Source organism: Trichechus manatus, unplaced genomic scaffold, assembly GCF_000243295.1.
Source record: "Trichechus manatus latirostris isolate Lorelei unplaced genomic scaffold, TriManLat1.0 scaffold00020, whole genome shotgun sequence".
Classification (NCBI taxonomy): Eukaryota; Metazoa; Chordata; class Mammalia; order Sirenia; family Trichechidae; genus Trichechus; species Trichechus manatus.
The window spans coordinates 17,582,027-17,608,856 of record NW_004443956.1 but is presented as its reverse complement, the minus strand read 5'-3'; the positions used below and the strand labels follow the sequence as shown (position 1 = coordinate 17,608,856).

The window sequence follows — 26,830 nt, the reverse complement described above, 5'->3', positions numbered from 1 at the left end:
CCACATTCCCTCAAATAACTATGTCAGATATCTGCAGCTCTCCTCAGGCCCCCCGTGTACCAAAGATGACCCTTCCCTTAACTGACAGAAATTTGTGTAACAGGACCCCTGCTACCTCCTTCCTCTCTACCTCACATCTCCTCTGCCCTGTCACTGCCTGTCTTCCATCTCACAGGAAGCAGTTTCTGCTCCTTTTGGAGACCAATCTGTCCACTCATAGTTCTGAACTTGCCCCCACCCAGCCCCTCACATTCAATGAAACAGACCACTACACAGTTTCTCTCTCTTCAGTTTCTCCCTCTCTAGTGTAGCTTTCTCTTGTACCTACAAACATGCTGGAGTATCTCCTAATCTAAAAACAAACAAACAAAGCTCTCCATCAGCTCCTTATCTCCATCACCTTCCTCACCTCCCAGGTTATGCTCTAATGTAACACTTCATTAAGGCAGGACTGCCAATTTCAGTGACCTCTGCTCCACGCTCACCCTTCTTGACCTCACTATTTTTCTATACACTGCTTGTCCTGCATTCTTTCATGTCCTCCACTTTGCCTTCCACAATACTGAACCTCTTTGACTTGCTACCTATGTCCTGACTGCTTATTCTACGTTTCTGCAATGCTACCTGGACAGAGGTGTCTTTTTAGGCTTACTGTTAAGAGCTTGGCTCGAGTCCACCAGCTGCTTCTTGGAAACCCTATGCGGCAATTCTACTTTGTCCTATAGGGTCACTATGAGTCAGAATTGCCTTGATGGCAGCAGGTTTGCTTTTGGTTTTAAATATCTAGTGATGATTTTTAAATTCTCACAACTGGACCAATAAACAACATTATGATAAATGAAGAAATTGAATTGTCAATGATTTCATTCTACTTGGATCAATAATTAACAGCCATGGAAGCAGCAGTAAAGAAATCAACTGTATTGCATTGGGCAAGTCTTCTGCTAAAGACGTCTTTAAAGTTTTAAAAAGCAAAGATGTCACTTTGATGATTAGGTACGTCTGACCCAAGCCATGGTCTTCTCAATCGCCTCACATGCATGCGAAAGTTGGATAGTGAAAAAGGAAAACAAGAAGAATTGATGTGTTCAAACTGTGGAATTAGCAAAGAACATTAAATATACCATGGACTTCCAGAGAAACAAACAGATTAGCCTTAGAAGAAATACAACCAGAATGTTCCTTAGACGCGAGGATGGCGAGACTTCGGTTTGCTTACTTTTGGACGTGCCATCGGGAAAGAACAGTTGCTAGGACATCAAACTGGTGAAGCAGGAGGTTAGAGAAAATGAGGGAAACCCTCAATAAGATGGATTGACACAACAGTCACAACAATGGACACAAACATGCCAATAATCATGAAGATGGCTCAGGACCAGGTGCCATTTTGTTCTGTTATATAGAAGGTCTCCCAGAGTTAGAGCCTACTCCATGGCAACTAACAACAACAAAATGCATCCAGACTGTTATGGATTGAATTGTGCTCCCCCTCACCCCCCAAAATGTTGGTCAACTTGGCTAGGCTATGATTTCCAGTATTATGTGTTTGTCTACCATTCTGTTATCTGATGGGATTTTCCTGTGTGTTGTAAATCCTACCTCTATGATGTTAATGAGGTAGGATTAGAGGCAGTTATGTTAATGAGGCAGGACTCAATCTACAAGATTAGGCTGTGTCTTAAGTAAATCTCTTCTGAGATATAAAAGAGAAAATTGAGCAGAAAGACAGGGAGACCTACCACCAAGAAAGCAGCACCTGGAGCACAGCGTGTCCTTTGGACCTGGGGTTCCTGTGCTAAGAAGCTCCTAGATCAGGGGAAGATTGATGACGGGAACCTTACCCCAGAGCTGATTGAGAAAGAAAGCTTTCCCCTGGAGCTGGCACCCTGAATTTGGACTTCTAGCCTTCTATACTGTGAGAGAATAAATTTATCTTCAGGAGACACAGCTTGCCGGCCAGGTGGCCTGGGCAGCTCCTCCTGGTGGGTTCCTGGTAGCAATGCCGCAGTGGCACAGCTCAGAGGCAAGGAGATGAGATCCGCATCAGACAGATGTGGAAGTCACCCTGGCCTAAAAGTCTCTGCTGCACTCAGGGAAGCTCAAAATCAGGGCTCCTCATCAGGTATTTATAGTTCTCCCAGTCCAGATGCAGTTTATCCATCAATCAGGAATCTCCCACCTCCCCCTCCCCCTCCCACACAAACCTTGTAAGCAATGTTGCCTGGTAATATAGATGACATGCCATTTTTATCAAAAAAGCAGTTGCCATCAAGTCCATTCAGACTCATGGTGACCCCATTTGTGCAGAGTTCAACTGCTCACAGGGTTTTCAAGGCTGTGGCATTTCAGAATCAGATCGCCAGGCCTTTTATAGGAGGTGCCACTGGGTGGGTTTGAACTGCCAACCTTCTGATTACTAATCAAACACTTAACCATTTGTACCACCCAAGGACTCCTCAGGTACCAGGGAAATAGAGTTAGGAAGTTATTTGCAGGTCAAAGTCTTATGCAGAAGGGGAAAATGTTTTTGTTAACCCTTAACCCACACTTTCTAGCCTCGGTTCATCTTAGTTTATTCCCTAAATCTTGACCTTTCCCAAAATTCTATCCTCAGTCCTCTTCTCTGTTTTAATGTTTTCACTTAGCAGAACTGAAGGAATGGACAGAATTGTTATCATCTCTATAGCAATGGCCCCAAAGGTGGATCTCGGGCAGGCATCTCAAATCCATTCCGTGTACACCTTGCAGCACCCTCTTCCTCAAAGCAGCCTTGAGTTTTTCACTTACAACCCATTGCTTCTCCTGACTTACAGGTCTCTATTCCTGAGATCACCATCTGCCCTGTAAACAAGGCTCAAAACCACAGACAACAGGGTCGCTTCAATCTCACTTGCCTCTGTATAAAATTAACAAGTCTTGTCAATTCTATTTTTATAATGTAACTTAAACCCATTTCCTCATTCCCCTCATGTATTTACAGCCACTGTCTTAATTCAGGATCTCATTTAACTTTCACCTGGACTTGAAGTAGCCCCTGTGGGCTCCATGCCTATAACCTTTCCCTTCTCCAAACACCCTTCCTATTTGTCTGTTTTCCCACAGCACACAGACTTCATAACGTTACTGTACTAGTCAAAAATTTGATTCTTTCCAAGTTCCCACAGAGTAAGGACTTGACCTCCAAGGAAGTTTCTCCATGGCCTGCTCTCAACCCTTTTCTTGGCCTTTAAGCCACGACCTTCTAACTCCCTCCCCAAACAACTTGCGGGGCCAGACTGCCTACCACCCTGCCCTGCCTAAGAAACACTCCGTACTCAACCTCTTTGCTCTGCCTAGGATGCCATTTCCCACTCGCCTCCCAAATCGTATTCACCTTCAAAGACTGCTAACACGTGACCTCTGCAAACCCGTATCTGTAGTTGTTGTCAATTCCTCTCTCTCTTCTCTCACTTTGTTCTCATTGCACATAGTGTCTCTATTACACAATATGCTACATTGAAACTGTTATTTCTTTTTCTACATCTAGGCTGAAATCTCCCTAAAGAGTCAAAACTGTTTTGTTCATCATTCTATCCACCCTCTGACAGTGTTTAGCCCAGGGCCTCTGCTCATGGAAGCAAATGACTGACTCCAAGGCATGATAGAAGAAGTACATCCTATTTCCCTTCACCAACAGAAAATAGTAGGTTTGGGGCCAGGAATATTAAACCACCACTTTATTTTTTTTTCCCAGATCTTTTATTTGTATAAGTATAAAATGCTTACCTACTTTAAAAATTAAAAACTGAATAGTCTATGAAATAAAAACTAGAACAAAAATATACTTTGGTTTTCTGTTACATCTTACAATAGAAGTAAACAAAGAAAAGGGAGGAAAAGAAAAAAGGAGTAAAAGGAAGAGAAAGGAAATAAAAAGAAAGAGATTGGCTAAGGCACAATGGGAAAAAAGAAAAAAAAAACACAGGACAAGGAGGAACAAGAGAATTATAAAGACAAAATAATAATAATAGAGAAATATACAGAGATCGATTATGCCGTGATTTTTACAGTATTCCTGCAAAGGACATTTTATTTTTATGCCATCCTTTTGTTCCTGGATTAACAGGGGCTTCAAATTCAGAGGCAAATCAGATGATACATGAGCGCATACGGCACAGGCCAGCCCGTGCCCTGTCTAAAGGAGCCACCCACTACTCCACTCCTGCCAAGTTTTGCTCTGCATGAGAAATGAGGTCTTGTGGCTAACAAATTTTCCTACTTTTCAAGAGAAACCAGAAGTCTGGGTTTCAAGTTTGTAAAAAGTGCTCTGTGGGCTTCAAGTTTGTAAAAAGTGCTCTGTGGGCCAAACAAAACATTTCAGTGGGCACTGTGTGCTGCCAGTTTTGATCTCCGAACTATAGAAAAAAATAAGATTAGTTTCCTTCACGGTTTTCACTTATGGTTAAATGAAATTCTGTCTTGGCTTAGGTGTCGCTGGCTGGCCAGCTTAGATGCTGTCCGAGGTGGAAATCTGACAGCCTCTGCGTGTGGGTCCAAAGAACAAGAAACTAGCAGGGAATGGAGTCCTGGCTGAGTGAATGCCCTCCTCATGGTAGGCTGCTGTTCACATCGTGAGCGAGAAGTCAGTCGAGAATACAACCCTGTGTGAGAGTTTTGCTTCGTGTACAATAACGTGCTGAGCTCTGTGAGAACAGAGAAAGGGAAGATGCAAAGGAATGTGGACGTCTTTCTCCTCACAAAGTTTGCCACCCAGTTGGGTTGAGAGAACAAGAGCATGTGAAGCACTTGATTGAAATGAAATGAGGTAGGGTGGGATGAAAATTTATAACACAAAAGTCAAATACACTGGATAAAGTAAAAAAAAAAAAAAAAGTAGTCTCAGGCTTTAAGCTCAAGAAAGTTCTAGAGTTCCTCTGTAGCACAAAAGCACCTATTTATTCAATTTTCTTGTTGTTATGTATGTTTCTGTAATGCTCTCAAACCACATATGCATAGGTCACTCAATGTGAATTCAGAAAACCCAAGAAATAGACGTATGCTGTAAACAACCACTTTAAGTTGGACCTGCACCCACATGCTGTGATAAAAGAAAATGTAACATATAGCTAAATCTCTGTAAATTGGCCTTGCAACATACACAGAGGTGTAAATAAGGTACGGCAGGTAGGGTGTGTGCCCCTTTAAGCAGGGGCACTAATGAGCAGTTTCTATTGGTCATTGTAGTTTCCATCACTAGCTGTGAGAGATCATTCAGCAACTTAAAACTAATTGCTATAGGCGCTATTTTTCATAGATAGGTTCCTGGACATAAATAAGTCAGAAACAACCTCCCTAATCTCTGACCTTGAAGAGAAGATGTAACATACTAGTCTTTCTTCGACATGACATCACCTGGCCCTTAGCGTACAAGTCCAGATAAGAAAACCACATATAAACTCAGGACTTCTGCTCACTCAACAAGAGAGGGCAGAGTCTCTCACTCTCTCTAGGAAGACTGAGATCCTACCAGAGATGAAGTCTGAGATTACGCCCACTACCACCAACCTCAGTACCAGCTACAAGGGACCTCTGCTGAGCAAAAGCCATGGTTAAACCTTCCTCCGGAGAGCACTCATTAAAAGAAGTTTAAAGACTTGGACTCTAACAATTGGACTAACCTTATATTGTCCTTATTCTCTGGTCCTAACTGAATGTCTTGCCATGACTACCTTACAATAAACCAAATGCATTTATGCATGATAAGCTTGAGCATTTCTTTACTTATTTTAAAATCAAATCCCACAAGACACTTGTTTTTGGAATAAGTTTGGTAATAATTGCCTAATTTATGTCCCTCTCTGTAAGAAGTCAGGATTAATTAATTTTTAGAGACTGAGATAATTCAAATTCTACAGTCTAAAGGTTATACAAAACAAAACAGAGACATAAATTAGAGAAACAAAGACTTTTTATTTAAATATTTGGCGCAGTGGTTAAGCGCTTGGCTGCTAACCAAAAGGTCAGCAGTCTGAATCCACCAGCTGCTCCTTGGAAACCCTATGGGACAATTCTAGTCTGTCCTATAGGGTTCTTATGAGTCAAAATTGACTTGATGGCAATGGGTATTTTTTTTTTTTTTGCATTAGCAATTAAAACTAGTTAACATATAAAAAGTGAGGAAGCCCTACATAAGCATAACAGCAAGTTGCTTTTTTAAACATTGACTTATTTTCTCTTCCAAGTGTTTCCAGGAACATTCTACAACTCCGAAATATTGTATTTTTACGCAAATAGCTGCACCCTCTATGGTTGTTTTCTTACCGCGCCCTCCTCCCTGGAGGTATTTTCGTATGTGCGCTATGTTAATTTTTTTACAGCAAGATGTGAAAAAAATCTGCATAGCAGCCTTTATGAAAATACCTCATGGGGGGAGGGCACGGTTGGCAAACAAATGTAGGAGGTGTGTGCTATTTGCGTAACAATACAGTATTCATCATTGGAGGAAGTCTAATCCCTTTAAAATGTGAAGCTGAAAATTTTTAAATCTGATTAAATTACTGAATAAATGGCATTGAAACTATTATGGAAATCACCACTCTGGAACATAATACTGTATTTTTAGGCCATACACTCGTGCCCTCTGCATTTGTTTGCCGGCCATGCTCGTCCCCCACAACGGACCCTCACAAACGCTGCCATGCCAATCCTCTTCCACAAGTTGCTTTAAAAAAAGAGTTAGCATAGAGTGCTTATGAAAATACCTTATGAGGGGAGGGTGTGGCTGGCAAACAAATGCAGAAGGTGCACGCTATTTGTGTAAAAATATAGTACTAGAATTTCATCACCCAACTAGATGAATTATTTTCATAGTTCAATGTTCACTTCCTAGCCTTTTCAATACACATAATGTTTAGTTGTTACTTGAAGTGTGTAAGTATAATATTGTATTCCTCTGTGTTTATTTAATATAACATCCTAAATATTTTTCATATTACTATATGTTATGGATTGAATTGTGTCCCCCCAAAATGTGTGTCAACTTGGCTAGGCTATGATTCCCAGTATTATGTGATTGTCCACCATTCTGTCATCTGATGTGATTTTTCTATGTGTTGTAAATCCTACCTCTAGGATGTTAATAAAGCAGGATTAGAGGCAGTTATGTTAATGAGGCAGGACTCAATGTACAAGATTAGGTTGTGACTTGATTCAGTCTCTTCTGAGATATAAAAGAGAGAAGTGAGCAGAGAGACAGGGAGAGCACTACCACCAAGACAGCAAAGCCGGGAACACAGAATGTCCTTTGGACCCGGGGTCCCTGTGCAGAGAATCTCTAAGACAAGGGGAAAACTGATGACAAGGACCTTCCCCGGAATGGACAGAGACAAAAAGCCTTCACCTGGAGCTGGTACCCTGAATTTGGACTTCTAGCCTTCTAGACTGTGAGAGAATAAATTTCTGTTTGTTAAAACTATCCACTTGTGGTATTTCTGTTACAGCAGCACTAGATAACTAAGACATTATATAACCTTCATAATTATTATTTTAATGGCTACATCATATTTTATCTCATTTATTTTTATATACTTATTTCTCTAGTTTCAGGTATTTTCACTATTATGAATAATGCCACATCTTTGTGCATTTAGCTTTTCTTTTAAATATATATTTTTTAGATTACTTACTTATGAAGAACTCCCTGGAGCAAGGCAAAATGCATAAATATTTTTATTGCTCTTGAAATGCATAACCAATTTGCTTTCCAAATACCTAGAGTTATGTAAATGATATAATGAATGACTGGCTCAATCTTACTACTTCTTGCCACCGCAGGTGTCAATATCACAGGTCACTACAGTGATTAATTTCTAACTGGCCCGTGAGGTACACAGCACCAAAAGCCAGGGTCCTGGACCTGGCATTTAAGCCAGGTCTGTCTGTGGGCCTTCTTGTTTCCTCATTGAGAAGAGAGTGTTTGGGATAACATAGCCTCCAAAGTCCATTCCAGCTTTAAATATCTAAAATCCAAAACAAATGCTAAACAGTTGGTCCCTCTGAGAATTATTGGTCTCTTGCTTTAGAAGTGGTCCCTTGGTGGTGCAAATGCTTTGTGCTTGACTACTAATCGAAAGGCTGGTGATTCGAACCCACCCAGTGGCACCATGGAAAAAAGACTTGGAGATCTGCTTCCATAAAGATTACAGCCAAGAAGACTCTATGAAGCAGTTGTACTCTAACACATGGGGTTGCCAAGAGTCAAAATCGACTGGATCGCAACAGGTTTTGTTTTGTTTTGGTTTGGTTTGGTTTGTGCTTTAGAAGAATTGGAGAGATGGTATTAAGTTTCCATAAAAATTACAGCCCCCATGAAATTCATTTAATTAAACTTGACAAAATTAATTCAGTGCATTTTAAGAGTACTAATAGAATGACAAATGAAACAAAGAAAAGAAAGAAAAACGTGAGAGCGGGAGGGAAGGTGGGACAGCCAGTGTCCTTCTCAGTACAGAAAACATTCATGGTATTTTCCAGGAACCCAGGTAATCTCTGATCAAATGTTCAAACACTCAGTTTGGGCCCTGGGATATATTTACAGTGGTTCATTTTTCAGGGAAAAATGGGATACATGAAATAACCACAACTTTTTTTAATTTGTGAATTTGTTGACAAAAATCTTATAAGAGCATAAAAATAACATAACACTGCTTGACATTAAAATTTATTTATTTTTAAAATAAGTAAAATACATGTTCCAGAATTTCTGGGCCATAAAACATGTAATTCAAGTGAAAGCATAGGTTTGATTTTTCTTTAGTGTTAAACCCGAGCGAGCCCCTTGCTTTAACAACCAGCTCCTGAAGACTTGCCTCACTGTTGGCAGGAGCTGAGACTCAACTCCTGCCAGGCAAAGAGCTCCAAGTCAAGGCCATGCAGCATCCACAGTCCTGCACTGTTGCCTAGACCCAAGGGCTTCTCCACATCCCAGGAGAGCATTTTCATCGAGCTCCTCCAAACCCTGCCCACAGTTTCTTCCTGTGAGAACCAGGACCACCAGGACTACCCTGTCTGCTTTGATCCTGGGCACTCCTATGCCTCAGTCTCACCTAATGCTCTGAGGTCCATGGGTGGTGAACATCCACATTCCAGCATTTAACCCTTACTTACATTCTCTCATTTAACGCTTATGGCACTCCTAGAGAAGGACTGAGGTTTACAGTGTTAATATTTGTGAATGCTTAACACACTTGGCTACTAACTGAAAGGCTGGAGGTTTGAGTCCATGTAGAGGCACCTCAGAAGAAAAGCCTGGTGATCTACTTTAGAAAAAGCACCCTTTGGAAACTCTGTGGAGCATGGTTCTACTCTGACACACATGGGGTCACCATGAGTCAGAGTTAATTTTCTGGTTTACAGCTGGCTTGAGTGCAGGTCGCTAGAAAGCGGAATGCCATTCAAATGCGGGAGCCAGGTCCCAAAGCTCAACTTCATACCATGGTGCTGACCGCCTGCCTCCATTCAGCCACATGGAAGTTTTGGTAAAACTGTTTGTCACTATTGTTTTGTCATCTTTTATATTCATTCATAAAATATACAGTTACTGAACACCTACTGTGTGCAGGTCAAGGTGCTAAGAACCATGGGGGAGATAAAGCAAATCAAAGGCAGAACCTGCCTTCAAGGTTTGCAACTTAGCAGAAGCCCTTATAGCCAAAGAGAGTACTTTCAGAGATGATGCCTTTGTGAATCTGGGCAACCATTCTTTCATTTAGTTCATTCTCTGTAGAAACCTAAAAGAACACTTGAAAAATATTAAAAATAGGAAAATAGACTATGACATTGTGATAAATGGCACCTAAAAATCAATTATTAAATACCATCAAATATCATCTACTATTAGATAACATGGTTTGAAAATATCCCACTCTCAAAAAAGTGACATGAAAAACAAAAAGTCACATAAATAAAAACAAAAAGCTATGATGCAACTATCATCGAATGTTAAATGTATACAGGAACTCAAAATTTAAAGCGTTTGTGGTATTCTGAAATATTTCATGATCTGATTTCTACCATTTGGAGGTGTGATAAAGGACAACTGAATTAAAACTTCCAGTCAGAGAACCTTGTTGGGGGAGGCAGGGTGAGTGAGACACAGCCATGTATGTACACCACTTAGCCCAAGTCCTGCATTTGCATAATCACAGGTTACTTTAAAGGTTTTTCCACTAGATTGAGGTAGTGTCTGCATTCATTTGGAGCCCTAGTGGCACACTGGTTAAGAGTTCGGCTGCTAACCAAAAGGTTGGCAGTTCAAATCCACCAGCCACTCCTTGGAAACCCTATAGGGCAGTTCTACTCTCTCCTATAGGGTCACTGTGGGTCGGAATTGACTTGAAGGCAATGGTTTTTTTTTTTTTTTTTTTTTTTTTTTTGCATTCACTTGCATCTCCTTCCATCAGTAGATTCCAGGTGAAAGCCACTCATGGTAAGCCAAGGGGCCCAGAGGAAATGGCAAATAAGTTTGGCTACCTGGGTAGTTAACACACTCGACTGCTAACCAAAAGGTTGGCAGTTGGAGTCTACCCAGAGGCACATCAGAAGAAAGACCTGGTGATCTACTTCCAAAAAACCAGCCATTGAAATCCTATGGAGCACAGTTCTACTACTCTGACACAAAGGGAATTGCCATGAGTCAGCATCGACTCAATGGCAACGATTAACCTTACTGTTACCATGATCATGTATGTGAATGGTCTGTTTTCAGTGGCTGCATAAAGAGGAGAATGCAGTAAGAGGTCATGGTGGTAAGGCACATATTTAAATTCTGCTGACCACAGAATTCATGGGTTCGTTTCCATTTCTCAACTAGTTTCAGGCTGTTTTATGGACCATCCTAAAAACTGCAGTTGGCTGAATATACTGCACCACTTTTTTCCTCAGCATGGCTTTATCCTTTAAACAACCTCAAGGTTTACGGAATCAAGTAAGAGGAGACCACCTGGAGAACCATCAGAAAGGCTGGAGAACAGAATGCTGAAGAGCTACTGCCTAGGTTCCCTACGCTCTCCATCCCATTGCCATCCTGCAGGCTGCAGACGTGTCTGCACACTTGGTCCCTTTATAACACCATGCTTCACTTTCCCAACACCTGCCCGAGAAAGCTCACAGAGTACACAATCTACTGTTGGCGCTCACAGAATACCCATGCTATAGGCTGGTAGAAGAAATGTCAGAAGTAATTTAGAGATGGAGTAACTGAAGCTCATGGAGGTTAAATAGCTAATCAGCTCAACAGAACTTAAATCCATGACAAGGCAGGCCCCTAAACGACACTTTCTCTTTTTCCTGTTTTAGTCTTTTTATTGTTGTTGTTGTTGTTAGTTGCCATCGAGTCAGCTCTGACTCAAGGTGACCTTATATATAATAGAACAAAACACTGCCCAGTCCTGTGCCCCTCTATGATCATTGCTGCATTTGAGTCCATTGTGTCAATCTATCTCACTGATGGTTTCCTTCATTTCCACTGACTCACCACTTTATCAACCATGATGTACTTTTCTAGAAATGTAGCTTTGAGACAATAATAAACTAGACATGATCATTCAATAGTATTGACCACGCTGCATACAGTTGGTGCTCAGTAAATGTCTGCAAAATGAATAAATAAATGGCATTTTAAGAAGAAAAAGATCGTATTACATAGAATAAGCGAGCCAGTTGGTGAAATGAGGATTTCTTCCTTTTTTCTTTACCTAGGTGGTTTCTGAAGTTGCCTTATTACTTGGCAAAAACAACTTCAGTTAAAATATATGATCTGTCACAAGTTATTGATTTTAGAGCGAGAAGGCCGTTCATATTCTTGTACTTCATTACTAAATGCAGCTGCTTTTACTAATCTGACATCCTCACAGGAAATGTTGATAACATTCTGCATTAAAATGTAGTTACCCCCAGCAACAATCCGATCATTTTCTCCTCTCAATTAATATTAGAAAACCCTTTCTGCAACTTTAGTATTTCCAAGTGGGTCGAATCAGATTTTCTCAGGGGAGTAATTCTACCAAAGGATGATGTTTTAATGCAAACCACAGGCACATACATTCTTTCAGGGTCTTACTTTGCAGAATATGATTTAATTCAGTACATTTATCATTTTGGGAACTACACCACAGTCCAATATTACCAGGTTAGATTGCACCCTGGTGATCCCTTGCACCCACAAACAGTCTATATAAAGGGCCAAACCAGTTGCCATCCAGCCAACTCCGACCCATGGTGATCCCATGTCTCTCACAGTAGAACTGTGCTCCACAGGGTTTTCCATGGCTGAGTTTTCGGAAGTAGATCTCCAGGCCTTTCTTCCAGGGCCTCTCTGGGTAGACTTGAACCTCCAACCTTTGCGTGAGCTGAGCACATTAGCTGAAGTAAACGGCAAAACCAAACCAAACCCGTTGCTGTTGAGTCAATTCTGACTTATAGCGACCCTATAGGGCAGAGGAGAACTGCTCTATAGAATTTCCAAGGAGCATCTGGTGGATTCAAACTGCCGATCTTTTGGATAACAGCCATAGCACTTAACCACTAGCCACCAAGTTTTCCGAGGTAAATGGCTGGGCCCACTTAATACTAAATCCTACTCAAATTTTTTTTTTTTTTAAGAGAAAGGTATTTTACTCCAAAAGGAAGCAAAATAAAAATATTTTAATAGAAAGTTAAATTTTCGTCAGGAAGGAAAAGAAGTAGAGCAACATCTCTATGAGTTCGAGGATGGAGTGGCACAAAGATGGAGCCGCCCTTCCTTTTCCCCAGGATGGAGGCCCCAGGGCACTGTGTGCTGGCCCCAGCCTGAGTCCTCGCCTGTCACTAGTGAGCTGCAGGACTCTGACAAGCTATCTCTAACCCTCTGGGCTCAAAATCCTTATCTGGAAAACCAGGGAGGGGACTAATTTTTTCCTAAGGTCTCCTCTAATCCCCAGATTATAGGCTTCTAGGATTCTTATTTTTCTGGGTCATATCAGAGCCATATTATGATAGTTCTGACTAGGAATACATGGCCTGTTTCAATTCTTGCTTTTTACATAGATTTAGCCTTAGTTTCTTCTTCTGAGTTCCCCAGTTTATCCAACAAAAAAATGATTAGCTCTTTAAATTTGGAGATTTAATTCTTTTATTAATGAATATGAACATACTGTATAAAAAGAAAAATGTCAATCCTCGTTAAACTGATTTTTGGTAGATTTTTTCAGTCAATATTATTAATAAGTATCTTTAAATGTAAAAGACCCCAACATTTTAATGTCATTAAATTCTTTGGAAAAACAAGTTTTCCCAGAATGCAAAGCAGTGACACTCAGATTGAATCCATACTTGTTTTAAAGAATGAACTGGATTAATTTCATTAGGGTAAGCAGAGTTACAGTGCCTGAGTTAATATTCCCTGTGCATGTGAACATGAGTTTTTTTAAAACGAGATCGAGCACGTCCTCCTGGAGTATTTCATGTGTATTATTGCAATTGTTCTGTAAATGTGTAAAAGCTTTAGGACTTTATCTTTCAATTATATATTATATGCAACACTTGTTTCCAACACCTGCAGAGAAACTTCCCGTACACTGAAAGAAACTGTACTTTCATCTTATTAAATTAGTGTGGTTTCAATTTCACATTATCTTTAGTAGCTGAGCCTGTAGTATTACAAGCTTATTGCTTCTGCTTGGCTATACTAAAAGGTGAAACCTAAAGTCATTTTCTGCTTTATTGACTTGCAGGAGGAAAAACTGAAATTATCCTGGTCATTAAAGAAAGTACTTACAATTTTTTTGCCTTCTATTAACACGGTAGAAATATTTGTTTCAACATTTCGCAGTATCACGTTTCCTTTCTGTTCTCTGTAGATTAATTCTTTATCTGTAAGAGAGGAAATAAAAAAGAAGTATAAAATATCAAGGAACTCACCTAGGCTTCTGGTGAACACTGATAGAAAATGAACTGACTAGTTCTGAAAAAATATATCTTACTTTTCATCAAAGGGTCCTTTAAATGTGGTAAAATATGTCTAGCTCCTCCTAATACATCCTTGTGTGACGCTTCTATCAGACCCTTTTCTCCTACTCTAAACACTGGCATAAAAGGCACAAGCACACATACACACACTGTCTTTGGAACATGTTAGAATGCTACTGGGCAGGACACACAGCAATGACATCAAGAAATCTGCTACCATTCGAGGTGGAAGATAATTGATGGTATGAGACACAGATTTGATTTTTCTCATCTTCTTTTAATTTTAAATAACTGCTAACGGAAATGATATTCTATTCCATTTTATTTTAGAGATACATTTCACTTCTATTTATGTATGTTCTGATAACAAATAGCACCCAAAATAGTTCGTAAGACAGTCACCATCAATACAATTGTCATAATATATAAGAACTAACCTGTAATTCCTAGCACCCAAAATGTAGCCCAGAAATACCCCTTTCCACCAAATGAAACCAGGATCCCTTGTATAAATCGCTGAATCCAGGTCTGGAGCAGGAAATGCATAAGAGAGCAAGGAAGTATCAAAATACATTAGGGCCATGTACAACTGACTCACAAACCAACTGAAAGAGGCTCCCATTGGCCAAGGGAAGGAAATTCAAAACAGCAATAAGAAAAGCAACTGCAATAGATTGAAGGTCATCAGATATGTTTAAGTCCATGAACTTGTAATGATATTTAAAAAAACAAACAACTAACTGGTTACCACTGGAGAATGCTAATAAATCAATTTAAAACTGATAAATAAAAGGGAAATAATCAAGAAAACTTCCCTCCTTTCCTATACCAACTGTATCACTGAGTAACCAAATTGTAGATAAGGGAAAGTTTCATTTTATGAAAGTATTTCAGTTACTGAATGAACAGTTTGATGGAATTAGAATATCACTGTTGGACAACTCATAATGAATAAAGTATCCATCATCATTGGCTTCTAACATCACAAAATGAGAGACAATCAGCATTAAGCACCTCTTCATGGAAGAGTCCGACACTACTGGCAAAGAAATCTTTGAAAAATAAACCAAAAAACTTGTGCCTGAACTTAATCAAGCTACTAGAGCCCAGTTAGAATTTTCAGGAAACAGAGGACAGAGGGATATGATAACGAAAGCCATAAGGATACAAAGAGCAGATAATGAGAAACTCCAGGGGAAATGACTTGATTTCTTCAACAGCTAATGACTTTTATGTGACAATTGGAAATTTAAACATGAATCAGATAATTGATGCTATTAAGGAACTATTGCTTTTTGTTTTTTGGTTTATTTGTTTTGTTTTGTTTGTGTGTGTGTACGAGGTTAGTGATTATGCTTTTCTATTTAGCAAGTTTTGTCTCTTAGAGATGTACCTAGAGAAATACCAAGGGATAAGTGAGATGACACCTGGGATTTGCTTCTGAATGAAATGAGAAAGGCAAAAGGGGGGTAGATGAAATAATACTGGCCTTTAGACAATAATTGCTGAAATCGGGTTATGGACACATGGAGGTTTATGTACTATTCTTGCTAATTTTGTCTAAATTTAAGTCTTTTATAATTAAAAAAAGTTAAAATTGATTTAAAGTTCAAATAGTTAAAAAACAACAACAACAGAAGAAAACCCATGTAGCTATAATAAGAATAAAGTTATGGTGCGTCATTCCTTCATTTTATCCTTGGTTGGGCTTTTTTGGTCAGTCGTGTCTGTAGAAATAATCTGATATTTTAGTTAGTGGTTGTGCTTTCACGATTTTTCTCCAGGAACCACCAGACCATAAATTTATAAATTATGGGATCTTTCCCTCTGGAATTAGGAGCCGGGGGTGGGAACTTGCAGGGGACAATAAGAGTCTTTAATCCAGATTTAGATACATTGCTTCTGGTGGTAAGTGATTTTCCATTTGGCTTCCAAATAGTATCTTTTGTATGGCGTGTTACAGGAAGAGATGATGATGGCTAGAAAGGTGACATTAGGAATTATAACCTTATTTTAGGAAACAAGCCAAATGCCAAATTTTTTTCAGTTGGATCATGTTTATAAACTAGAACTGTGGTGCCAACACGTAACCACTAGCTACATATGCCTATTTAAATTAAAATTAAATTTAAAAAAAATTTAGTTTCTCAGTTGTACCAGCACATTTCAAGTGTTCAATAGCCACACATGGCTAATGGGTAATCTATTGGACAATGAAGATATAGAACTATACAGCAAGTTCAACTGACAGCACTATATACAAGGTTGGAGCCCTGGTTGGCACAGCGGTTAAGAGCTCAGCTGCTAACCAAAAGGTCAGCAGTTCCAATCCATCAGCTGTTCTTTGGAAACCCTATGGGGCAATTCTACTCTGTCCTAGAGGGTCGCCATGAGTTGGAATTGACACAACGGCAATGGGTTTTTTTGGTATATAGAAGGTTGGAGACCTGGTGGTGCTGTGGTTAAGCATTTGGCTACTAACCAAAAGGTCGGCAGTTCAAATCTACAAGCCGCTCCTTGGAAACCCTGTGGGGCAATTCTACTCTATCCAACAGGGTTGCTATCAGTTGGAATCGACTCGACGGCAACAGGTTTTATATAGAAGGTTATAATAAATGAGTATATTTTGTTCCCAAAGAGTGTCTTAGTTTACCCCATAATCTATTTTTATTCTGGAAAAATCCTCCTTTGAAGGCCATAGTTATTAAAGAGAAAACCAAAACATCTCCTCAAAAAGTGGGCAGCAGGCCTTTAGATTTCTCTTCCTAATTATATGTATACCCTCTTAGAGACAATGAAAGTGACAATTGTGAAAAAGAGATATTTAAATAGTTTAAAAACATTTCTCGAATATTCCAAATGCCACAGTACCTTAAAAAAGAATACGGGGTTATGCGCGTCCAGAGTTCCTATAATCACCATCAGTATCGACGAGTAACAAGTAGAAGTGTGTCAAGGGAATGTCAAAGTAACTTCTCTTTTTTGGTTGTGTTGAAACTCATAATATTTCCAAAGAAATAAGTACTCAACATGATAACTAGTTCCTTTCATTTGAAATTATGGAATTGTGAGAACAGCACACAGTCCTCCAACACACCAGGGAAACATAAGTGCAAATAAGAGATAGTGAGGGAATATTAAAGAAATTATGTGCATTCTGCTTAAAGTAGATAAGCAACTCATTTCCATGAGAATGCACTTAGAAAAGGTGGGAGTCCCCAGGGAGGGAAATGATGGGCATTAAGAGCAAAACTCAAAGAAAGAAAATCAGCCAACAGGCATTCCATGAATTCAAAAATACATGTGCGGGATACTCTGTTAGACATTTGATCTAGACACTAAGAATTAGACATGTTCCCTGACTTAAAGGAACTTACAGACACAGTAGTTACTGAGTGCTGACTGTCGTAAACTTCCGTGTTAATCAGAGCACTGCTCAAAACATCTATCAGACATGGTTCTACTCAAATAAATGATTCTGTTATTGTTATGAGGAATTAAGATTTTGTATATAAAAGAGATCCACATTTCAAATCATAGAAGTTAAAAGTTAAATCCCTGTAATGTTAAATTTATATTAGAGACATCAATAGGAGCTTGTAGTTTTTTAATATATAGTTGCTAGCTTTGTCCATAGAAAGGGACTAGAAGCATGATTATTCTAGATACCCAGATTTTGGTTTCTAAATACCATCCTCACTAAAAAGAACCATGGATCCTTGAAAAAATGAGTCATTCCAGGTCTGAGGCACAGCAAATATAGTATGGGTCTGGACTATGTTATTGGCCGGAAAGCAAGGAAGTATTCAACAACTAATGGGGACATGTCAACAAGACTATGGTAGATTGCAAAACTGGCCCAATTCTTCACTCTGTCCTGTCCAGTCTTTGCCATGGACCTTTGCAGGGCTTTCCTCCTGGCTCTGGATCAGAAACATGCCTTGCACTGGTCAATGGGACTTAAGCAAACATGAGCAAGTAGTGGCTTGAGAAGCACTTGCCCAGCTGGACCTTCCCTCTCTTGGCTTCTGCTGCTGCCATGAGACAAATATGTCTGGCCTTGTCTGTTGGTCCAGGAGGAGAATAAAAGACATGTGGAGTAGAGTTCAGTCAGCATAGTTACCCGAGAGGAAGCTTGTAGATTAGCTAAAAGACAGCTGGTGGTCCAGCCATGTGGGCAAACCAAGCAGGAGATGAGAAGAGTTCTCTAGCCAACCACCAGTGGGCAACCAGGTGTGTGGCAAATAAACACGTACTGTTGTAGGTCACTGACGGTATGTGGTGGTTTATTACACAGCACTATCATGACACCAGAATCCCTGGGTGGTGCAAAAGGTTAAGGTGCTCAGCTGCTAACTGAAAGGTTGGAGGTTCCTGTAGAGAAACCTGGAATCCAGATATCTGGGTGCATGGAGTTGGGGTGACGCACCCAGTCCATTTGTCCTTACGTGTCCTTTGGAACCTTGAGCCTTGAAGAAACTGGTTTTCTAGAAGTCATTTTTGAGTCAAACAATGGTCTAGTTAAACTAGTAAGACTGTTTTGCCTTGGGCATGGTGCTTTTGAAGAATTCAGTGAGTTTTGGAAAACCAGAGATGCCAAAGCTCAGACTAGGAGCTATGTTTTAGGGTAAATCAGTAATTATTTTAATTGTTGTTCAAGACAATGCTGTATGAAATTCTTCCTGGCCACAAATTATTTACCAGTTCTGTTCCGGACCCTTTTCCATGGAAATGCTGATAAGATGTTGTATAAGAATTTTGGAAGTTCTTCTTATTGTCAGAACATTTCTGACTCTCTAGTTGAAATGTTACCTCAATTTGCAAATCATATATTAAATAAACTTCAATCAGTTTCTATTATTGGCTTAACATGATTTTTGTTTTAACAGTGTCCACACAGAGGCACCTCAGAAGAAAGGCCCAGCAATCTACTCGTGAAACTCTATGGAGCACAGACATAGGGTTGCCGCGAGTCAGAGTTGTAACCGGTATCACAGCACTACATAACCAATACATGGACACAAGAACCAGTTGCAAGGGCTCTCAGTGGCTGGAGTTTGGATGATCTGAATGACAAAAGCAAAAATGCTATAATTGATCAAAACACACTGAATATATAAAACAATTCATGAGTCCATGTTTTTTCCTTCACTCTGTTGTGTTTTGTTTTGTTTTTCCTGTCTGGTTTATATCACAAAAAATTGTCAGAGGGAGGCAATGTTGGCTCAAAAGAAGTAAATTGTTTCAGTCTTTCAACAAGACCATGGTATTTGAATTATATTCCTTAACTTCTAAATACTAATAGCACTCATTGGCCATGCCAGTAAGCACTTAAACAAGGCAGTACAATCTTACATTTGCAAGACTATATCCTGAGACCTCAAGAATTCTCAGCTTCACTATCACCACTAAATGAGATGTAAATGCTAGAATCACTCATTGGTTAATTTACTCCCTCCTGCTCGAGGGTCTCACCAGGTGCTCTTGACTCAAACCTATGCCAGCAACTTTACACATGTGGCAGGACAGCCTGGCTGGGAAATTAGCTGTATCTTGTTTTCCTGAAGATCTACAAAATGAGAATAAATTAGAAAGACCGCAAGGGATGTTTTCCTTCCCTATTTCAAGAATGCAACAAGGGAGGGGGTGGAGCCAACATGGCGCCCTAGACAAACGTACCATGCTATCCCTCAGCAGCAAAAGACACGAAAATTAAGTAAAACAGATACGAATGTCAATCCTGGAACCCTAAGCCTCAAATGAAGGGATAAAGAAGTAGATAAAACACCAAATGGAAGAAGAAACTGACCGAAAACAGAGAACAAGGAGAGATACTAGTGGAGGTCCACTGCCAAATAACAGCATAGCGTTGGCATCTTCAAGCACAGGGAGCAATGACTCCTGACACGGACTATGGCAAGGCAACTCCTCAGAACTCCCAAGAGACATAGCACCTGGTAACCAAAGAAACACACCTTCCCACCTCTCACCCTTCCAGTGAGTAGAAGCAAGAAGAACCTCACCGTCCTGGCAGTCCCCAATGCTGGCATCCACAATACCGGCCCCTCCTCTCACCCCGCCTCTGGCCCACGCAGCCCACCCACTCCAACCACGCAGCTTTTTTGTTTTCTCCTTTTTCTCCCTCCCATGTAGCCCTGTATGCCATCTCCACCCATTCCTGCCAACCCCTTTTGTGCCGTGGAGGCTAGAGAGCTACCAACCCACTGTCACCTCAGGTCCTCCCCGCCCCACCCCCACCAGCTGGCTCCCATCGCGTCACCATTTTTTGTGTGGTTTTTCTTTCTCTTCTTTCTCCCTTCCACCTAGCCTCATAAGTCATCTCCCATCCCTTCCCACTGGCCCCATCCTGCCCCCACTTGCCTACCTCATTCTGCCACCATTTTTTTTTTTATAATTTTTTTTCTCTTCCTCCTACCTAGGCCCGTACGCCACCTCCCCCACTTTGGAACATCCTCCTGTACCCACATGGCTGGAGAACCACTGGCTCACTGTCCTGCCACTGCCCCAGGCCGCCCCACCGCCATCAACTGACCCCCCACAATGTGCCGCCATTTTTTTTCTTTCTTTACCCCTCCCACCTAGCCCCGTAAGAGACTTCTTTCCCTTAAAACTGGCCCAGGGTCCACCATACCCCACTTGCCGGCTCCCACTGTGGCAACACTATTTTTACTTTTTTCTTTTCTTTCTCTTTGCCAAAAGTGGGTTCTTAGAAAAGATCAACAAAATCGACAAACCACTGGCCAAACTGACAAAACAAAAAAAGTAAAAGAAGCAAATAACCCAAATAATAAATGAGATGGGGGACATTACAACAGAATCAACTGAAATAAAAAGGATCATAACAGAATACTGTGAAAAATTGTACTCCAAACAAATCTGAGAACCTAGAAGAAATGGACAAATTCTAGAAACACACTACCTACCTAAACTAATACAAACTGAGATAGAAAATCTGAACAGAACCATAATAAGAGAAGAGATTGAACAGGTAATAAAACAAACAAACAAAAAAACTCCCAACAAAAGAAAGCCCTGGCTCAGACAGTTTCGCTGGAGAATTCTACCAAACATTTAGAGAAGAGATCACACTAGTACTACTCAAACTACTTCAGAGCATAGAAAAGGAAGGAATACTCCCAAATTCATTCTACGAAGTCAGCACAACCCTGATACAAAGCCAGGCAAAGACACCAGAAACAAAAGAAAATTACAGACAAATATCTCTCATGAATATAGATGCAAAAACTCTCAACAAAATTCTAGCCCATAGGTGCCCGGCAACCACCACTGACTGCTCTGACCAGGATCACAACAGAGGGTTCTGGACAGAGCTGGAGAAGGATGTACAGCATAATTCTAACCCACAAAAAAAAGACCAGATTTACTGGCCTAAAGGAGACTGGAGAAACCCTGAGAGTATGGGCCCTAGACACCCTTTTAGCTCAGTGGTGAAGTTACCTCTGAGGTGCACTGTTCAGCCTGGGAATGGACAGCCCCGTAAAACCAAATGAGACTAACGAGGTACAGGAGTCCAGTGACAAGGGCCAGAAAGCAGAAGGCGACAAGGAAGCTGGTGATAGGGAACCCAAGGTTGAGTAAGGATATTGTTGATGTGTTGTGAGATTGTTAACCATTGTCATAGGGCAACATTTGTAGTAACTGTTAAATGAGAAACTATTTTGTTCTGTAAGCCTTCATCGTAAGTGAGAATAACAGCACAATTCGAAGAGCGTAGTCGATGTCACTGAACTGTGCATGTAGAAATTTTTGAAATGGTGTATTTCTGGCTATGTGTATTTTCACCAAAAAAGAAAAAAAGGTTGAGAAGTTAGAGGGTTGATATGTTGTGGGGTTGTTAACCAATGTCATAAAATAACACGTGTACTTCTGTTTCATGAGAAACTATTTGTTCTGTAAGCCTTCACCTGAAGTACAATTAAAAAAAAAAAAAAATCTAGCCCATAGAATTCAGCATCATATGTAAAAAATAATACACCTTGACCAAGTAGGATTTATACCAGGTATGCAAGGAAGTTCAACATTAGAAAATCAATCAATGTAATCCACCACATAAAAGAACAAAAGAAAAGAATCATATGATCATCTCAACTGACCCAGAAAAGGGATTTGATAAAGTCCAACACCCATTCCTGATAAAAACTCTCAATCAAATAGGAATAGAAGGGAAATTCCTCAACATAATAAAGGGCATTTATACAAAACCAACAGCCAACATCATTCTCCACGGAGAGAGGCTGAAAGCATTCCTCCTGAGAACAGGAACAAGACAAGGATGGCCTTTATCACCATTCCTACTTAACACTGTGCTAGAAGTCCTAGCTAGAGCAATAAGGAAAGACAAAGAAATAAAGGGCATCCAAACTGCAAAGGAAGAAGTGGAATTATCCCCATTCACAGATGATATGGTATTATACTTAGAGAACCCCAAAGATTCCACAAGAAGACTACTGGAACTAATAGATTCAGCAGAGTAGCAGGATACAAGATAAACATACAAAAATCAGTTGGATTCCTATACACCAACAATGAGAACTTCGAACTTCGAAAAGGAAATCAGGAAAACAATACCATTTATAATAGCCCCAAGAAGATAAACTATTTAGGAATAAATCTAACAAGGGACGTAAAAGACCTATATAAGGAAAACTACAAAATACCATTGCAAGAAACCAGAAGAGACCTACATAAATGGAAAAACATACTATGCTCATAGGCAGGAAGACTCAACAGTATGAAAATATCATTTCTTACCAAAGCAATCTACAGATACAATGCAGTCCTGATCCAAATATCAACAGTATTCTTTAAGGAGATGGAAAAACTAATCACTAATTTACTTATTTATTTTTTATTGTACTTTAGATGAAGGTTTACAGAATAAATTAAACAGTTAGTACATTAACTCTCATTAAACAGTTAGTACACATATTGTTTTATGACAATGATTAACAACTCCATGACATGTCAACACTGTCCCTTCTCAACTTTGGGTTCCCTATTACCAGCTTTCCTGTCCCCTTATGCCTTCTAGTCCTTGTCCCTGGAGTGTTGTCCCCCATTCGTTTCGTTTTGTTTATAAGGCTGTCTAATCTTTGGCTGAAGGGTGAACCTCCGTAGTGACTTCATTACTGAGCTAAAAGGGTGTCTGGGGGCCATACTCTGGGGGTTTCTCCAGTCTCTTTCAGGCCAGCAAGTCTGGTCTTTTTTTGTGAGTTAGAATTTTGTTCTACAGTTATCTCCAGCTCTGTCCAGGACCCTCTGTTGTGATCCCGGTCAGAGCAGTCAGTGGTGGTAGCCAGGCACCATCTAGTTGTACTGGACTCAGTCTGGTGGAGGCTGTGGTAGTTGTGGTCCATTAGTCCTTTGGACTAATCTTTTCCTTGTAGCTTGTTTTCTTCATTCTCCCTTGCTCCCGACAGGGTGAGACCAGTGGAGGATCTTAGATGGCTGCTCACAGGCTTTTAAGACCCCAGACGATACTCACCAAGGTAGAATGTAGAACATTTTCTTTATTAACTGTGTTATGCCAGTTGAGCTAGATGTTCCCTGAGACCATGGTCTCCACAGCCCTCAGCCCAGCAATTCAGTCCCTCAGGGAGTTTGGATGTGTCTATGGTGCTTCCATGACCTTTCTTTTTACAAGTTGTGCTGGCTTCCCCAGTATTGTGTACTGTCGTACCCTTCACCAAAGTTACCACTTACCTATTGTCTATTTAGTTTCCACCCACCCCTCCCATCCCTCATAACCAACAAAGATTGTTACTTTTTGTGTGTAAAGTTTTTCATGAGTTTTTACAGTAGAGGTCTCATACAATATTTGTCCTTTTGTGATTGACCTCTTTCACTCAGCATAATATCCTCCTAACCACCAATTTAAATGGAAAGGAAAGAGGCCCTAGATAAGCAAAGCATTATTGAAGAAAAAGAACAAAGTAGGAGGCCTCACACTACCTGATCTCAGAACCTACTATACAGCCAGTGTAGTCAAAACAGCCTGGTACTGTTACAATGACAGACACACAGATCAATAGAACAGAATCAAAAACATAGACAGAAATCCATTCACCTATGGCCAGCTGATCTTTGACAAAGGACCAAAGTCCATTAAATGGGGGAAAAGACAGTCTTTATAACAAACAGTGCTGGCAAAACCAGACATCCATCTATAAAAAAATGAAACAGGACCCATACCTCACACTATACACAAAAACTAACTCAAAATGGATCAAAGACCTAAATATAAAATCTAGAACAATAAAGATCTTGGAAGAAAAAATAGGGACAATGCTAGGGGCTCTAATATATAGCACAAATACAATACAAACCATAACTAACAATGTATAAGCACCAGAAGATAAACTAGGTAACTGGGAACTCCTAAAAAATTAAACACTTATGCTCATCAAAAGACTTCACCAAAAGAGTAAAAAGAGAACCTACAGACAGGAAAAATTTTTGGCTACAATGTAATCTACAAGGGTCTAATCTCTAAAATCTATACAATACTTCAACACCTCAGTAACCAAAAGACAAATAATCCAATTTAAAAAAGCACAGGATATGAACAGACACTTCACCAAAGAAGACATTCAGGCAGCTAACAGACACATGAGGAAATGTTCGCAATCGCTGGCCATTAGAGAAATGCAAATCAAAACTACAATGAGATAACATCTCACTCTGACATTACTGGCACTCATTAAAATAACAGAAAATAAGAAATGTTGGAGAGGTTGTGAGCAGACTGGGAACTCTTATGCACTGCTGGTGGGAATGTAAAATGGAACAATCACTATGGAAAATGATTTGGCACCTCCTTAAAAAGCTAGAAATAGAAATAACATATGATCAAGCAATCCTACTTCTAGGATTATATCCTAGAGAAATATGAGCCATCACACAAATAGACACATACACATCCATATTCATTGCAGCATTATTCAGAATAGCAAAAAGATGGAAACAATCTAAGTGTCCATCAACAGATGAATGAATAAACAAATTATGGTGCAACACACAATGGAATACTATGCAACAATAAAGAACAATGATGAATCTGAGAAATATCTCACAACATGGATGAATCTGGAGGGCGTTATGCTGAGTGAAATAAGTCAATCACCAAAGGGCAATTATATGAGACCACTATTATAAAAACCCAAGAAAATGTTTACACACAGAAAAAAAACAATCTTTGATGGTTAAGAGGGACAGCAGGGGTGGGTAGGAAATCATTAACTAGATAGCAGACAAGTGTTAACTTTGGTGAAGGGAAAGAAAACACACAATATAGGGGAAATCAGCACAACTTTACCAAGGCAAAGTCATAGAAGCTTCCTAGACTCATGCCAGTACCTTGAGCGACTGAGTTACTGGGGCTGAGGGCTGGGGACCATGGTCTCAGGAGACATCAAGGGCAATTGGCATAACATAGTTCATAAACAAAATGTTCTACATCCTACTTTGGTGAGCAGCATCTGGGGTCTTAAAAGGTTCTGAGCAGCCATCTAAGATACATCTATTGGTCCCATCCCGTCTGTAGCAAAGGAGAATGAAGAAAATCAAAGACACAAGGAAAACATTAGTTCAAAGGACTAATGGACCACATGAACCACAGCCTCCACCAGTTGAGCCCAGAAGAACTAGGTGGTGCCTGGCTACTACCACTGACCACTCTGATAGGGATTACAATAGAGGTTCCCAGAGAGAGGGGGTGAAAAATGTAGAACAAAATTCAAATTCACAAAAAAAGACCAGAGTTACTAGCCTGACAGAGACTGGAGGAACCCGGGAGACTATGGCCCCCGACACCCTGCTAACTCAGAATTGAAGTCACTCCCAAAGTCCACTTTTCAGGAAAAGATTAGACTGGCCTATAAAACAATTACACACATGAAGAAAGTGATTCTTAGTTCAATGAAGTATACGGCCAAAGGGGCAACACCTGCTCAAAAGCAAAGAGGAGAATGCAGGAAGGGACAGGAAAACTGGATGAATGATAAGGGAACCTAGGGTGGAAAGAGAAAGGGGGAAGAGTGCTGACACATTGCAGGGATTGCAACCAATGTCACAAAACAATCTGGGTACAAATTTTTGAAAGAGAAACTAATTTGGACTGTAAACTTTCACCTAAAACACAATAAAATAAAAAAAAGAAATATCAAAAAAATAAATAAAGTAAAAACTTTATATATTTTCCTCAAGTGTGAAAATTTTCAGATGCATTTGCTTTAGAAAATCTGAATCTTTAAGAGAAAGAGCCAGATTGTCTAGGGCAGAAATGGGTGGGTGGGTATGGATAGATGGAGGGTGATGGGTTATTAAATTCTGTGGGATTCAAATTATGGTGAAATGATGCCACAATATCTACTTTTACAACCTGAGTAATTACATAGACAAGTACCTTCAAAACAAATCATGATTTTAGCACTGTAAAAACTTTGGAAAGTCGCCACATTTCTAAAATGACTTTATTGGCTTTAAATTTCACTTAAGTTTCATCATATAACACTTAAGACCTGAGACTGCCCAATTTTGCCTTTGATTAATGGACTGCTCAAATAGCTTTTCAAATCTTTAATATTTCCATTCTTCTTGTGGAGAACAATTTTTATGTTCAACAGAGTCATGTTTAGACTTTTAAACAGCTTATTTTACAGAAACTCCACTAACAAACGACAAGGCACTTCTTTCTGTATTTAACATGTTCAAATATATGCTTACGTGGCTAAGGAAAAAGCAACGTATTTGTGGATTTAGGATTTGTTTTTGTAATTTATTTTTTCACCAAATCTACCAAAAAAGA

At 39.9% G+C, this 26,830-nt stretch overlaps 1 protein-coding gene across 2 annotated transcripts in view; it reads right to left on the bottom strand.

Moving 5' to 3' along the window:
• DPP6 (dipeptidyl peptidase like 6) overlaps positions 1-26,830 on the bottom strand; it is a 1,059,737-nt gene that overhangs the window by 457,611 nt on the left and 575,296 nt on the right. For both annotated transcript variants that reach the window (XM_004372755.2, XM_004372756.2), the window contains exon 4: positions 13,793-13,887. In XM_004372755.2, the coding sequence (XP_004372812.1) occupies positions 13,793-13,887 (95 nt within the window). The remainder of the gene's footprint in view (positions 1-13,792; positions 13,888-26,830) is intronic.